The sequence below is a fragment of the Macaca thibetana genome, chromosome 5 (assembly GCF_024542745.1).
Source record: "Macaca thibetana thibetana isolate TM-01 chromosome 5, ASM2454274v1, whole genome shotgun sequence".
Lineage (NCBI taxonomy): Eukaryota > Metazoa > Chordata > Mammalia > Primates > Cercopithecidae > Macaca > Macaca thibetana.
The window spans coordinates 47,135,384-47,152,456 of record NC_065582.1 but is presented as its reverse complement, the minus strand read 5'-3'; the positions used below and the strand labels follow the sequence as shown (position 1 = coordinate 47,152,456).

General features: G+C 35.9%; 1 protein-coding gene across 7 annotated transcripts in view; it reads right to left on the bottom strand.

The window, feature by feature from the left end:
- Positions 1-17,073, bottom strand: part of INPP4B (inositol polyphosphate-4-phosphatase type II B) — an 817,532-nt gene that overhangs the window by 374,799 nt on the left and 425,660 nt on the right. For all 7 annotated transcript variants that reach the window (XM_050791144.1, XM_050791150.1, XM_050791147.1 and 4 more), the window contains one exon: positions 16,430-16,474. In XM_050791144.1, the coding sequence (XP_050647101.1) occupies positions 16,430-16,474 (45 nt within the window). The remainder of the gene's footprint in view (positions 1-16,429; positions 16,475-17,073) is intronic.

The window sequence follows — 17,073 nt, the reverse complement described above, 5'->3', positions numbered from 1 at the left end:
GTTCTATATCATGCTGAGTTGATTTATGGCCATTAATATATATCTTCCCAACTGTATTCTGTATTCTCTGTAAAATCTTTGAGTCTTTAATTCATTGAGAGTAGCTCTCATCTTGTCCTTCCTCTCATTTTAGCTTATTTTCAATTGGGCAAGCCTGTTTTTTATAATTTTCCTCATTTGACATTATTCCTTTTTGTTCTCTTCTCTGTTGTCTCATATTTCCTCTCCAACATATGTTTCTGTCATCACTCTGAAAGATGAGCTTATCAAAGTCACCACTCATATATTTTATAAGACTTGGGACTCTAGGAGTCAAGCACACACTGCTCTTAACAAACCACAGCTTCTCCCGTCACTTCACTGGTGGTGGTAAAGTCTTTATAGAAACAAAATAAAAATGTGTTATGTTCTCCTTAACTTTTGTGTGGGAGATTTTAATTAGCACACACTTCCTAAGGGACCAGCATCGCTGCCAACATAATAGATATTTGTTGGAAAAATAAGAACAAATGTATAAAAGTTGGCATTTTAAAAAATTAGAAAATGTGTGGGTTTTTTTAGTTTGTTTTCTTTTGTCTTTTAAGGCACTAGGTTCTAAAAATTAATGTCCCAAATTCAAAGTCAGGGTCTTTCTCTCCAAGAAAGACGATATCCATATAAGGGAAAACAACAGTATTCATGTTAGATTTCTAAAAGGTCAGCGGATAAAAGCAATTCAATGTTTTTGAATTGTTTTGAAAGAAAAGAAATCAACCTAAGGAATCAGCACATATATACACATAAACTAAATGAGTGAATAAACATACAGACAAATAAAGCCATTCTAAGGTAATAATCTCTTAGGCATATTGAAATAATGCTAGATAATAGTATTCCTACCTTGCAATCATAAAATGCTAATATTTTCCATATTTTAGGGTTATTATTAAAGATAATACATAAAACATGCAAACAAGGTGAAGAGTGGCAGGAAGCATAATTTGCTAAATGCTTAATATGTGCCAGGAAACATTGGCCTTAGCCTCTTTCCTTGTGTTAGCTCATGTATGGAACACCACGCCTTCTGCTGCCTTACAGTTCCATTAGTTCCATATTCAAATATTTAACTAACCAGCCAGTCAATATTTGTGGTTACACTGTCTGGCTCAAGGATAAATACTATCTTTATCAGCTTACTATTCAGTAATCTGAGTTAATTTGTTTTCAATAATGTCATTCTGCTTAGTCTGGTTGTCTGCATATTCAATGGTGATTTAGCTTTGCAACAAGAATTTTAAGACTATCAACACTCTGATGATAGAATCCAAATAAAACTTGAGGAAAAGATGAATCTAATACCATGGGGAGAAAACAGATGACAGAGTTATTGAGGAATATAGGTGATAATTTGCAAGAGGGAATTTAAGAGATTTTGTTGTAGAAATATTGCTTTAGAATTCTTGCCACATTGAGATTGGAGCACCAATGCTCCTAAATTTCTTTACAACTGATTCACTTGTAAATTAAACTGATTTCCTTGAAGTAAAATATTAGATTCAGACTGTTGAGAAATAAACCCTGAAATAAAATTTGTTATTTTTGTACTATCCTATAACAGAACAATATTAAAACATGTCACCATATTTTATGTGGGTCTGTGTGTGTGTTAAATAGAAATGTGCTGGCCTTTTAAAGAAAAAAAAAATGGCTGAGAAGATAAAATTCACTTCTCTAGCTGGGAGTATTATTGATACTAAAATAAACTTCACACCCAGTACCAATTCTCAATTTAAGTATCACTGAAGAATCAAGAGGGAAAGGAAAACAGCGCAACCTCTGCCTGGAACAATGGTGCTCACGGGAAATGCTCTTGGATTGTCTGTGCTGGGAGAAATGAAGATGCCAGTTGTACAGCAGACAGCTTATCTGCACATGAAAAGAACAAATTTGGTTCAAATCACTGTTGTCAGTACCAGAAGACTCCCATTCTCAAGCTTATGTCCTGTTCCTTTAGTTTCTCAGGTCAGTCCTCAGAAAATCCTATTTTGTTTTGCTTTCATGAATATTACCTAGGTGGCTGAGACTCCATCTTCAAGCAATTGAAATAAAAACAAATCTGTGCCCTCATCTTTTCTGGTTTTGATATCCCACACTTCGTGCCATAAATTCTAAGCTGGCCTAGCACCGCCTATCGTTGCATTCAGACTTGGCTCTTTTTGTTCATGCTCCAAATCCAAGTTCCACTTTGGAAACAACAAGTGTTTGCAGCTTTCTGCTGCTCTTTTCAGCGGGAACATATGTGCTGCTTAAGAAAGGATGAAAATGTTATTCCAAGAAGGAAAGCAGGTCCGCCTGAATACTAAAAGCAATATTGTGAGTCGGTTCATGGAAACCTGTAGTGTTAGGATTGGGCTGAAGAAGTAAGTGGAAAAAGAAATGCAAGGAACCACCTTAATTAAGCCTTTACCACCCCTTCTTCAGGGTCCGAGGTGGCAACATTTTTTTGAACATCTACCACTGATGTGGGAGCCATAGGATTTCTGTCCAGTACAAGCATATGGCCCATGAGTGGATTCAGCAGTGCACATAGGTTATTGGGGAGGGGCCGCTTCCCTGATCTACCTCTGAACCAAAAGATGAGGCCAACGTGGCTGCTGGAGAAAGGTTACAGAAAGGGTGGCAGGAAAGTCAGGGCTTCAGTTACCAAAGGTGGATGGCTAAGGGGAGTAGACTCAAGGTGGCTGGACTCCGAGTAAGTGCACAAAATGATGTCACGCAAGTATTTAGGAGTTTGAGGGAGAATAAAGAAAATAGGGACCTGGAATGTTGTCTTAAGGAGTTGAAAGTCTCCTGAGGTAATCTATTTGGGCAGGAGGTAGCAAGCAGACTGGAAGGCAGCTGTTCAATCCAGATGACTTCACATACAACACACTGACTCACGGTCTGGGTTTTACCAAATCCTGAGCATGCTTTCTCAAACCAAATTATTTCAAGAGAATTGCATTGTGCGGATGGCAGTTAAGGGCTTGAATTTTAGGAACTGGTGTCTAAATTAAGGTTAAAAATTATTTAAGTAATTTTTTTTTCCTGAAAATTTGTTTTGGGCTTAGTGGCTATGTGTCAAGCTAACCGTTTTTAGAAAACTGCTATTGCTCGAATGCTAAATATTTTACCAGTAGAAATAAATTATTAAATTGAAGACATATAAAAAGAGATTAGGAGGTAAGAGGAATAGGGAAGAATGAGAAAAATAGATGGTTCTAGGGGCATAATGAGCTTCTCATTTTATTATCTCCATCTAGATCATCCTTTGGGAAAGAACCAGTTTTGAAGCGCTTAAAGAAGATAACTCCAGTTTCGTTTCAGTCATCAATCATGTGTGATTTTGTGTAGGCAAAAGAAAATCTCAATATTCATTTGACTAACTAGGGCTTTGAGGGTGTCGATTCTTCTGTCATAAGATAGTTGACTCACAGGAAATAAAACAAGGTTCATACAGATAAGCTAAAGCTAGAAATGACTAGTGATCCAGGATATAAGAACTAAGAGAAGGAGGAGTCTATAAGTGAGAAAGCAAATCTGGGCTGGCTGGAAAGCAGAAGGTCTAATTATTTGGAGCAAAATCCACCAATTCAACAGTTTGTGAAAGCAACCTAGATCAGACAACTTCATGGGAAAGAGTGGTTCTAAGAGGATCAGTGTTTGAAGGGAAAAAGAGCATACTTCTCGGAATATTTGGGATCTCCAGGAAGAGCAGTTCAAACGAAAGCTCAGCAGAGTGGCTGCTAGCTCAAAGTAAAAGGCCTCAGAGCCCTAAGCATACAGGAAGTTTCAGAACAGAAGAGTAGTTTACACTACTCAAATTAATTAAAAAGAACCTCTTCCAGGATGCACCGTAGCCTAGGCAAGATGAGAATATGATGTACCTTCTCTGTAAGGTCTTCTTGGCAGTTCTTACTTGCTCTACGCTCCAAATTGCCAAAAATTGAGGGCCATAGATTCAGTCCTGACTGTGTGATTTGGGGTTGGTTATGGAGTCTTAAGTATCTTCATCTGGAAATGGGGATGATAATTATGTTTATTCTCACTTAGTGCTTGTGTGGATCTAATTAAATAAAATGTGTGAAAAAATGTATTAAATTCTTAACAATGTAGTAGTAATATACTTCTCAATTTCATCTATATTAGCTCAAACAACTTGCAAAATTGGAATTATTATCTGCAATTTACAGATAAGGAATCAGAGTTTCAGGGACAGAAAGGGATTAACCCGAGATAATAATTAGAATAATATCATTGGGGAATCACTTATACATCTAGCACTATTCTTAGCGCTTTAGGGATGCTGTCTGATTTAGTCTGCAAAACGACCCAGGAATGATGAACTTTTCAGGACTTTTGAGGCAGAGTCAGGATCCAAAGGCTCTCTGAGGCTGGCAGTCCAAATACCAGCCTGGCCCTGACTTCCCTCAGGGGCACATGTTGTAAGCTAAAATTTAAGCTCAAATCTCCTTCTGTCAGTCTATTTCTATTATTTCAGTTGTCTGTTCTTGTTGTTATTTGTATATGTCTGTTCTTAAGAACATTTCTGCAGGAAGACTGGTTGCTTCTCTGATGCTGTCATAACATAGGAATCTTCAGGTTACACTGCAAGAATTTTGGCTCCCCAATTCTACACAGGTATGCAGTCATCAGATACGCAGTCTAATTATAGATCTCAACTTGTTCACCTCAGCCTATAAGCTGATTCTTCTTGTCAATTTTCCCTAAAAGGACCCCAGGCCAAAAGACTCTATTTCTCTAAAATTTAATGTATTCATTTGAAAACAATGAAAATTTAAAAGTTAAATAACTATATTCATTGGAAATTTTAAAATGGATTACTTTTTACAAATAATTGTGTTGGCAGTAATTATTAAACATTTCAAGGGAACATATAAATATATTGATTTATTTTATGAATAAATGTGTGAGGATAAAGCAATGGAATTCATGCATATCAGCCCATAGATATTTATTGAATGTTCAAATGTGCCCAATATGATTCCAGGTAACAGTTTCACAGCACTGAACATGAAAACAAATTCCCTGTTTTATGGGACTTACAGTCTAGTATGACAAGAAATTTTTTTAAAAAACAATGAGAATTCTAAACAGTGTAATAAACTTGAGAGTGTTAGGGACTAGTGGATCAGGCAAATGTTCTCTGATGAGGTGGCATTTGAGCTGTGACCTAAAACATACCAAGGAACCAGCTGAGGGGGAACAATAAGTGCAAAGATCCAAACATCTGACCTATTTGAGAAACAGAAAGAAGCCCCATGGGTTGATGGAGAGTGAGCTAGAAAATTAACACAAGGTAAGGTGAGAATGGCCTGCTCCCTAAGACCCATTTTGATTTTATTCTAAGTAAAATTGAAGCCATTGGAAGATCTTAAGTAGGGGAGTAAAGAAGTTACGTTTATATTTTTAGAAGAATGGCTGTTCCATCAGGAAGAGACTGAGCAGGGATAAGAATAGAAACAGACTCACGAGGACTTGCCTGCTGGCCTGGGTGAGAGCTCACAATGGCTTGTAATCGAAGGACAGTGGTAGAGATGGAAAGAGGTGGTGAAATTCAGAATATATTTGCAACCTAGAACTTGCAGGACTTGATGATGGATTTAATGTGAGGTTATAGAAAAAGAAGAATCAAGAAGGCATTATGGTTTGGGGATTTGAGTAACTAAGTGGATGGTGGTGTGCTTTATGGAGATAGATATCATGGGGGAATTAAAAAAAAGTAGAGATTTAAAAACTCAGGTTTTAGCTATCTTAAAATTTTTAAAATACCTCCTAAACAAGCGAGTGGTGTTATCTGGTAGCCAGTTGAATGTGGGAGTAGAAAGCTCGGTGGAAAAGTGAGAGCAGGAGTTACAAATTTTGAAAACAAAGGCGTACAAATATTACCTAAAGCTGTGGACCTTGGAATTACTTAGAGGGAAAAGCAATTTGCATTGGGATAAAACTAACATTCTAAATTTGAACAAATTTTGACCTGGAATACCCACATGCTCATCCTGACTTCTGCCACCTTATCACTGTGGATAACAGCTGAGAATAATCTCTTTGTCACTGGTAGACGTGATGGAGGTGTAAGGGACAGAGAACTTAAGCTTTGGGCTTTTTTCTACCAGAAATGTCACTGCAGGCAAGTCACTTAACCACTCAAAGATTCAGTTTCTTCCACTACAAAATAGGAATAACATTGCCTTTGCCAACTACAAAAGCTCAAATAAGAAGCATTTTGGGAAAGACTGTTTTGTACAATAGAAATGTAAGAGAACTTATCTTTAATCTTGCATTGCACTCCATTAAGTCTCTTCATGTCCCCATGGCATGGTCCCCAAGTGACTTAGGATACATTTGGATGCCATCTGCTCAACAAAAAAACTGACTAACAAACTTCAACCATACAGACAGCAGCATCAGGCGACCTCTCTCTCTCCCAACCCTGGTGGCTTTTGATTTTACAGAAAGCAAAAGCATCTGATAAACAAAGCCCTGAGGTAGTCCTGATTCCTCAGTCACCCCTAAGTAGCAACAGATGCTGCATAGAGAGACCTGTTTCAGTGACCAATGCTCTCAGTAATTAGACAATGGAGGGAGAAAGTAATTAGGTAAACCACACAGAAATAGAAATAAACTGTATGGGATATGTTGGTCATGGATGAAAGACAAATTTAAAAAAAAGTATAAAGGAAACATTTAGGGAAAAATAACTAATAAATAATTTGCTCAATCCATGTTGAATAATCAATTTAAGCCTGTGAAGTTAAACCTGATTAAAGACATGCTGTAATTAAAAAGTTCCTACAATGTATTACTTAGAAATAAACATGACAAGAAGAATAGATCTATTTTATGTCAACACAGTTCAGTTAAATGATATAGTCCTGGCAGGAGAAGTGGGAGAGAAGTTTGAGGTCTTACATACTTCTCATTTATTAATTGATGTATCATATCTCATATCTGCAGGGTACACCAAACGAGAATTTAGACCAATGTCACTAAGAACAGGCTATAATCCAACTGCAGAACACGCTAAATCTTGGTCACCAGAAAACCACTACCCACCCGACAGATGTGTAAAGAAGCTCCAATTGGTTCGTTTTCTCTTCTTTCAATTAAATAACTGTATCAGAAGTACAAAAACCTCATATAGGCCTTAGATAACCTTTTATTGCTGTTCTCTTTCCCATTCCTGTGCTTTTAATCATAAACCACAAAGAACATGGTCTTTGGAATTAAAATCCAGATTGCTCTACATTCTAGACATATGCCTTCACACAAGTGAATGAACTTGTCTGTGAAACATAGGTAATGGGAAGCAACTGTGGAGTCTGTAATACGAACAAAGGAGAAAATATCAAAAGTGTTTAATGCCTTGTGCTTAGAAGGTGTTCAGCAAGTGATGGCAATTACTATGCACAAAAGGGCAGTGGCTAGACTCCCTGCTCAAGGAAGTTTGGAGTGTGATGAAGTGATTTATTCAAGGAAATATTAATCATATGTTAACCAACCACTTACACTAATTCATTTAATCATCACAAGAACTTTATAAGGTAAATAGTAATATCCTTCCCGTTTTCCAGATAGGAAATAGAGGTTCAGAAACATTAGGCAATTTTTCTAAGGCCTTATAGCTATAGAGTAGCAAAGACAGGATTCAAACACTAGCAAGTTGGCATCACACTCCTAGTTCTTAGTTGGAAGCTATACTGCCTCCCTACTTAGGCTCAGTTTCAGCCTGGAATGCAAATCCATTTCTATTTATTGTCTTTATTTTTGTTGTTGAGTTGTTGGTGAATGCTTGTTCTGAAAAATATCTCCTCGAAAGTACTGCTAGTTATCCGATGCTCTCAAAATTGACATAGCTCAAAGAAAGGCTCAATGGGAAAATTATTGCCTACATAAGTAGGCAATTAGAGGCACAGCCTGCCTAAAAAGTCCTCTCTGTCCAGCTCAGCATGGCCTGAGCCTCCTCTGAGTTTCATCTAGCACAGCCCCAGAGGCAGTAAGACTCAACACATCATGATACCTACATATAATTTGGTGGCAATAAAAATGTTTAAAGACTTGTGTTCATTTAGAATTTTAAAATGAGTCTCTGATATACATGCAACAATTATAGAATATTGCAAGAGAATTTCTAGAGCTTTAATCTATTTTAGAGTGGAATTATAAGCAATAAAGAGGGAAATGTAAATGAGCATTAAATGCATCACCTTGGAAAACGAGCTCTAGGATTTCATGTATTTTTTCTATTTCTTTTTTTCTGAATTATCTCTTGTGTTCCTCCTAAACCAACTGAAATCCTGCTCATTCTTTAAGACTTGGTCCAAATACCTCCTCCGTTGAGATCTGTTTTCGATGCCATTGTTATAACGAATTATACTTGCTCAGCACTTCTATAGTTCTTGGCTTATGCCTTTATTTTGCCCTTATCACAATCTGCCTGACATTATCAAAGTTGTTTATCCTCATCACCTCCTGAAAACTCCTAGGAAGTACGAATCAATGAGGAGGGGGATATTGACTGATGGTTAAAAGCAGGAGCCTCTGAATCAGACAAAACTCAGCTTAGATCCTGACCCCATCATTCAACTTCTGTAAGATCTTCGGAAAATAGACCTTTGAGAATCTAAGATTCTTCATCTGTCCAGTAACGACAATATGGGAGGAGATATTATGGTATGAACTCAGACTCCTGGGTTCAAAGCTTAGGCTCACCACTTTACCTGTTTATATTTAAGTTTTCTTACATAGAAATCAGGGTTGATAAGAGAGCAATTACTCATAATGAAATAAGAAGTAATTAATATATGTAAATTATTTAGAACAGCATATGGCAAACAAGTAAGCACTCAATAAATGTTAGTTACTTTTAATATTATTATCCTGTAGAATTGTGGTGAGAAATACATGACATGCTATTTGTAAAGTTAAGCCCATAATAGATGCTGAAAAAATGGTAATTGTTGCTGTGTCCTCCTAGGGCTCTGAACAATGACTTGTCATTAGAAGGCGCCCAGAAAATGGTAGTTCAGGGAAATGCAATGTTTTTGTTATACTACAAGAAGCAAGAAGGCCAGCTGTGGTGGTTCATGCCTGTGCTCCCAGAACTTTGGAAGGCTGAGGTGGTAGATTCACTGGAGCCCAGGAGTTCAAGACCAACCTGGGCAACATAGTGAGAACCCCCTCTCTACAAAAAATAAAAATAAAAAAACTAGCCAGGCATGATTATGAGCACCTGTGGTCCTAGCTACTCGGGAGGCTGCTGGCGGAAGGATTGTTTCAGCCCAGGAGTTGGAGGCTGCAGTGAGCTATGATTATGCCACTGTGTACTAGTCTGCGTGACAGGGTGAAACCCAGTCTAAAAACAAACAAACAAACATAAAACAAAAAAACAAAAAATCAAGAAAATAGATGGCAATCAACTTATGATGAGGCAACAAAATATAAAATAAGGCAAGCACAGGCCTTGTTTAATTCTTAGCAGTTGCTTCTCTTATCGCATCCCATGTGGTGAAGTAAGAGTTTTATCAATAGAATAAATGTGAAAATATACCTCTGTGCTTGGTATTCCCTTCAGCTAGCATACCATGTAGAAGGTAAAAATACTGAAGAAGATATACTAGAACCCTCCATTCTCCCACTGGAGTTTAAAAAAAGTCAGAGCCCTATAATCATTTATAGAACAGAGACCAGCAAGAGAGTAGGATTGTGAATATAGAAGATAATTCATAAGTTGGGCCTCCTATGATTTTTCCTTTTAGAAAAACATATAAAACAATGCCTGATTTATAGCAATTTATAAAGTATAAATGGACCTGACATGCAGGTTAATGAAGGCCCTTGCAATTTGTAAATGCTGTGTCTGTAAAGATATGAGACATTTTCTTGTCCAGATCGTCAGTGGGGCACATTTTTATACATTTTTAAACGGAGCACAGAAAACTGATCACATGATTTTATCTTTTTTTTCCCTAAATGGGCTATTAAAATACAGTACCTGCATATACAAAATCCAAAGTCAGTTCACATTATTTAATACATGACCTAACAGACAAAGTATTTAGAATCCGCCCTCTCCTGGACAAAGCCTTAACCACCAAAGGGGATAAGCACTCCTTATTTATAGCCACTATAATATTTGAATTAACCTACCTGAGGACTTCTTGTCATTGTACTGGGACATATTGTTGTGAAAAAACTGAATTTTAATCATTAAACTCTAGGATGGTACACATCATTTACCTGGTACAGATGTATACTGAATTGTATATCCACATGACACTTCTTTCAATCATCCACTTCCATAGAAAAAATAGACCTTCTACAAGTGGTGGCTTACAGAGTGAATATGAAGTTAATTTCCTATTAAAAAAACCTTTATGTATTTTTTATATATTAAAAAAATTTTAATATATACCACTCTTCCCAAAGGATCAGGATGTAGATGAATCAAGAATCTTATTTGAGGAGAATACTATTTTCATTTTCCTTCTAGAAATACAAGAATGGCGGACCTTTCTATATGTAGCTTGTATAATAAATAATTATTTATTGTGTGTCTTTTTTTTATGTTCTGAATTTGGAGCTTTCATCTTGTTCCAAACACCAACCATCTGCTCATACAGCTCTCCTACTCTAGAATGTAATTTCCCCTTTCCTCTAATTATTCTAATCCTGTTTCCTTTCTTCAAAAATTGGCCTTAGTCAGTCTTCCTTAGTTAGCCTCAGTGACTACTCTTTCTCATAAAATTTTTATGCAATCCCTAATGTTCTTAGGTACCCTAGGAAATAGTTTAGCTGTTAAATGATTTTTAATGATTTTAAGAGTAGTAGTTAAATTTCTCTAATTCTATTTAGAGTTAATTAAAGGCAAAAAGCAGAATTTTACTTCTTAAGATATGCCACTTTTCTTGCTCAGTGCATTCAGCTTATTTATTAAAAACAACAACACTTGATTATGAAATTTACATGTGTAGTTTGCAAAGACTTTACAAGATATAGAAGAGCATAACAAAGGAAATAAAAATTCTACCAACTGATGAGAACCATGATTGAAGATACACACACCTTCCAATCTTGTTCTCTTGCACACAGAGACACAGATAGTTAAATAAAGGCCATATTGTGCATATAGTTTGTTATCCTGCTTTTAAAACTTTCATATTCTTTTGTGTGATGAAATATCCTTCTGATAAATGATTTTTAATGACTGATTAATATCCTATCTTATGAACATATGTTTCACTTTAAAAATTAAACAATAACTTATGCTGATCAACTCTGAGTTGGGGATGAAATACAGTGGCCTTTACTTTCTTTCATCCCTCCTGAATTTGACATAGAAGAAAAGTCAGGGAATGAGATGGTGAAATAGAAAAAAAGAGGGTTAAATATGTCTAAAAATGTACGATGGATGGCTACATTCTAGATATAATTATGATGTGTTTCTACATTGCCTATTATTTATTTTTGTGATAATTTTTGCTATATTAATATAAAATTATAGCAGCTAATGTAGATTTACCCATTTTAGAGAAAACCTAGAAATAAAGGCTTTGTTAAATAATTTGAATCACAGGTTACTCCAATTTTATGTGCCAGTAAAACCTATGGTGAAGGAGTCAGCATATTTTATTATTTTTTTTATTTTTATTTTTTTGAGACAGAGTCTGGCTCTGTCGCCCAGGCTGGAGTGCAGTGGCCAGATCTCAGCTCACTGCAAGCTCCGCTCCCGGGTTTACGCCATTCTCCTGCCTCAGCCTCCCGAGTAGCTGGGACTACAGGTGCCCGCCACCTCGCCCGGCTAGTTTTTTGTATTTTTTAGTAGAGACAGGGTTTCACCAGGTTAGCCAGGATGGTCTCAATCTCCTGACCTCGTGATTCGCCCGTCTCGGCCTCCCAAAGCGCTGGGATTACAGGCTTAAGCCACCGCGCCCGGCCTGTCATCACATTTTAAATTTAAGAGAAAAAATTTTTCGAAGAAAATTATTCTACACATAATATATGGATTCTTAAAAGAAAACAGCTCCACAAAAGGCAAAAGATCTAACAATCTGTTGGCTTCAAATCCCATATCTCTCCATCCTTTACTCACTAGATGTTCAGCAGCATCCAATCACCAGGCCTGATCCCATTATTCAGATAGCTACAGCTTAGTTAAAGGTGAAAGTGAGGGGACAATGCAACAAGCATGAGAGTGAGATCTCACTGGCTCAGCATGTAGTCTATCCTGCAATGGTCCTACTATGATCTTGGGATTTCAGTAGTCCAGCAAATGGTCCTCCACTATCTTGCCATTCTCCCTGGTTTTTTGTTTGTTTGTTTGTTTTGTTTGTTTTTTACCTCAAAACCAGAACAACGTGTAACTTGGTTTCATTCCTGGCCAAATCACTAACCTAATTTACTACCCTTCGATCCCAATATTCCCATTATAAGAACCCTATTATGTGTTATTTAAATGTCTAGTATAGCTCGTCCCCTCCTACTTGGAAAGTCACCCAATTCTTAGGATCAATATGGACAATATCCAAATTAGTATCCATACCCTGCATAAGCACATAGACGTCTTCTTTGAATTCTATATCTAAAGTAGTCTCTCTTTCACCCAAGTCAAGTGCCTCTCCCCCGGATATGTTCTATCCAGTGGCCTATCTTTCTGTCTACATAGAACTTAACACTATCTGAAATGATTTTATATATAGGTTTTCAACGCCTCTCCTAATATAATTTAGATGAGCAAATGACCTGTGCTTATTAAGGCTTTCACTCTAGCTTTCAAGCCCCCATTCCTATCATAATCAACCCCAAAGCTTGTTGACATGTACAAAATGTATCTTTTATTGTATCCCGTATCTGGTCATTTGGCTTGCATTGAGTATTAGCCATCAAAGAATAAATTAATTTCAAGAACATTACTTCAGAGTGTCAAGGAAAGAACACATGGAACACATATGCAAACATATGCATGCCATTCTTTCCTATGTATTTAATAGGTATTAGTATCTATTGTTTTGGATTTATAGTATATATGATGTACGTATAAAATATGAAGACATTCTCATAAGCATTCTATTGACTCTAGACATAATAAGTGGAGGTGAATAATCAACAGGAGAAAAACCTTAAAGTAGTTCATAGAAGTGTATTTTATATACTTGTCAAGATCAGTCTTCTTTATACATTTTCCACAATTGTTTCCATAAAGAAATGTCCTTAGTTTTTAAGAAATGATCCCTCTTCTTAAATGCCAACTTTATTGAAATCAAAACAATTTCATTAAACCATAAACAAACTCAGTGTTCTCTTAGGTTTTTAACTATTTCTTTCTTTGTGAAACAACAACAACAACAAAAAGTCTTGATACACTCGAAGAAACAAAATATGAGAAAACAGAGTTGTAGTTGTAGGGGTGAATTATTTAATTTAAATGCAGTCAACCTTTAGAAATACATTTAACAATGGACAAGAGATACTCAGTTTTTCAGTACATGCTTATCTTGTGCTCAAGACGCTTTTAGCCAATTAGCTTGCTCAATTGACTAAGTACCTCCTACCTTACTTATTTGGATAAGTAAGGAACTTCAGCAGAGGAACTCAATAAGCAGAGGAACTTCAGCAAGATATAATTATTATATAGCAGCACACAAACAAAGCGGACATAAATCCTTGATGGAAAATAACTTATACAAAGCAAGATGGTATCTAACAAATTGGTCGGTGTGGCTGCTTTCCTAATTTAAAAAGCAAGGCCATTGAAATTCCTAAATAATTTGAATACTTTGGTTAAGAGTAGAGAATCAAATACCAAAGATTTCGTTAAAAAAATTAGATGAGGCCGGGCGCGGTGGCTCAAGTCTGTAATCCCAGCACTTTGGGGGGCCGAGGCAGGCGGATCACGAGGTCAGGAGATCCAGACCATCCTGGCTAACACGGTGAAACCCCGTCTCTACCAAAAAAATACAAAAAAACCCAGCCGGGCGAGGTGGCGGGCGCCTGTAGTCCCAGCTACTCTGGAGGCTGAGGAGGGAGAATGGCATAAACCCGAGAGGCGGAGCTTGCAGTGAGCTGAGATCCGGCCACTGCACTCCAGCCTGGGCGACAGAGCCAGACTCCGTCTCAAAAATAATAATAATAATAATAATTAGATGAAAAAGCCCTCTACCTTACTGAATTTCTTTTTCCTAGAATTTGTTCTTGTTTTACTTCTGATTAAATAAATATGCACCCCCTTAAACATGATACAAATATCTAAGAAGCTATTATTCTTTCATTAGTTGTTAGGAAATGAATAGAAGTGACTCATACAATAGGTGACATCGAAGGATTTGTGGGATTAAAAAATCTCAAAAAAAATGACAAAAATATACAGTAAAACATACAAGTGTTTATCTGTAATATCCTTGAGAGAGTAGTTTTTAAAAAGTCTTCAAGAAATGTGTAGTTGAAGATCTTAAGTGCTAAGGAACCTAACAGTTTGGGAACTGTGTCTTCTAGGATCAACAACACAGTTCCATGATGACTTGAAAAAACATTCATCAAGCATTTCTTGCCATTTGATAAGACAGAATTATTTGGTGTTGTTTCTTAGTATATTTTAAAAATAAATATAAAAAAAGGAAATTGAAGTTTTTTATACTGGAAGAACATTATTATGAATAAATTATTGCAGCTGCTAATCTGTTAATTCTGTGATTCAAAAACGGAAATACCAGTGATGATAGTGTTGTTACTGAAATTTACTTGGCTTTCTAAACAAACAGCATAGTTAGGTCTTCGAACAAGATAGATTCTCTTAATTGCACTAGAAGACAGGTATTTGGCTCAGGTATGCCATTTCTTGAAGGCTGGCCACCACATTTGCCTGACAATTGCCACCCTAATTGCTCTGCTTCTTCAGATTCCCTCTTTTTCCAGCAGGCAAACAACAAAGCTTTATTTGTGCTTGGAAATACATCAAACCACTCTAATGAAACTTCACTTTTCAGAAGTACTGTCAAAAATGTAAAAAGTGAGTTTCTTCTCTTAAAAATGAAAGATGGATAGATGTAAGCTCAAGTAGTAAGAGTGAAGAGTGCCTAGCCTTTCTTTTGCTCTTCAGCTCCATTTCCAAAAACATGTTCTTTTTATATCTGATACAATCTGAAAACTCTCTAGAGAAAGAGAGAGAGAAAAAAAGAATAGCTTCATTTTTGATACTATAAAATTTTCTTGAGTTTTTCACATTTCTGCCTGTTTCTCAATGCCTGGAAAAATTTAAGTCTTTAATATTTAATTTATAGCACATTTTTAGCTATATTTGTAACAAAGAATGTTCAAAAAATGAATTACATATCAACTATGGTCTCAGTAAGTTATATTTTAAAATAAAATATTTTAGCAAAAAATATAAATATAAAACATAATAAAAATGCATGTTCCTAAAATACTTAGAAATTCCAACCACTAAATACCAGTATAGAGTACGTATACTGGGTTTCAGTATTTCAATTTGCTCCCCAAACTTTAGAAAGTATATGTTAATATGTAAAAATGTTTATACTATAATACTATATGTGGTCTCTGTATATGAAATTGAATATGTGCATGTGTTAGTCTATAAAACTTAGTTTAAAATAAAATGTAAAAATACTACTGTCTTTCCAAAATAATTCAGAATCATGAAAGGAAAAAAAAAGACCAGTCTATATAGTTCATATGAACCACATTTTTACCTTAAGTACCTCTTTGTAGCTAATTTCCTAATGTTATTTTTGCAGTCACACTTAATTCAAATATAAAGTAGTTTCCACTCATTAGTTAAGTAGTGGACTGGTCTCAGAATGCACACTTTTAATTCATCCTTGGACAAAGTTACAAATTTTTACATGTGACAGATATTTAGAGTTGCTTAAACAAGTCAAAGCTTGATTGAAAGTTAAATTCTCACACGTCACTGGCATGTTCACAAAAATCAATATGGAAGAGTCAGGGAATGTTCTTGAATAAGACAGAAATGGGCAAGAATCCTGGAAATGCCATAAAGAACACAAAGACAAACTATAGGTGGCCAGTCTCCAGCCCAGGTATAGAAAATTAGACAAACAGAGTTGCAGGAATGTTGGTTAGCAACAAAGTGCAGTCACTATGTTAGAATGAGTGCTGGGCATGGAATGTGTGATCAGTAGATCTGGTTGAGAGGCAAAACTATCACCACTGAACCCTGTATCCTTGGGCAGCAAGTTAATTCCTATAAATTTGGAGAAAATAACACCTACCTTATAGAACAATTTTAAAAACAGAACAATGTTCATAAAAATTTGTAAAATATGTATTGATGTAAGCAATGTACCTATACTTTGCAAAATACTAAACAAATTCTTATATTTATTGATACAAATAAGATGGAATTTCTCACCAAGGATGAATTCCAACTGTGGTTCATTTGGAGTCTTCTGGATACCTATAAATAATAGATGCAAATTCAGCTTTAAAAAAAATCAAATTATCAAGAATATGTCAATATATATTACTATGCTTCATCGTGACCAGAATGAATAAATACAATATTTGGCAGAATGAATAAACTTGGTTTATCAGGCCTATAAATAATCAGTTCTCAGGGCAGGGCATAATATTTGTTGCAGAACTAGATGTGACTTAAGATTTGATTGGTCATTTTATCTCTATGGTTATAAAGAAACCAAGAAATGTTGTTTTTGTAAGCCATGGCAAACAGAAAACATATTTTACAACTGTGTTTCTTTTGGATGCAATGTAGACAGAAGTGGATCCTTCATAAAGAACCCCCTTACCAAAATACTCTCTTAAATGGATTTTTTCCAAGCCACTCTGACCTGCTGTAAATAGTAAATCAATAACAAAAAAGATATCTTCAGCTAGGTTATGATGGACATTATAGTGCTGGTTGTTCTACTAATTTAGTAATAGCTCAAACCAACATTTTATAAAATGTTTCCATTCTTTCGGTCAGCAATGTTTAAAAAATATAACAAGATGGCTAAATAATTTAGGATGAACTAGGAGGGAAAGTGAGTCTGG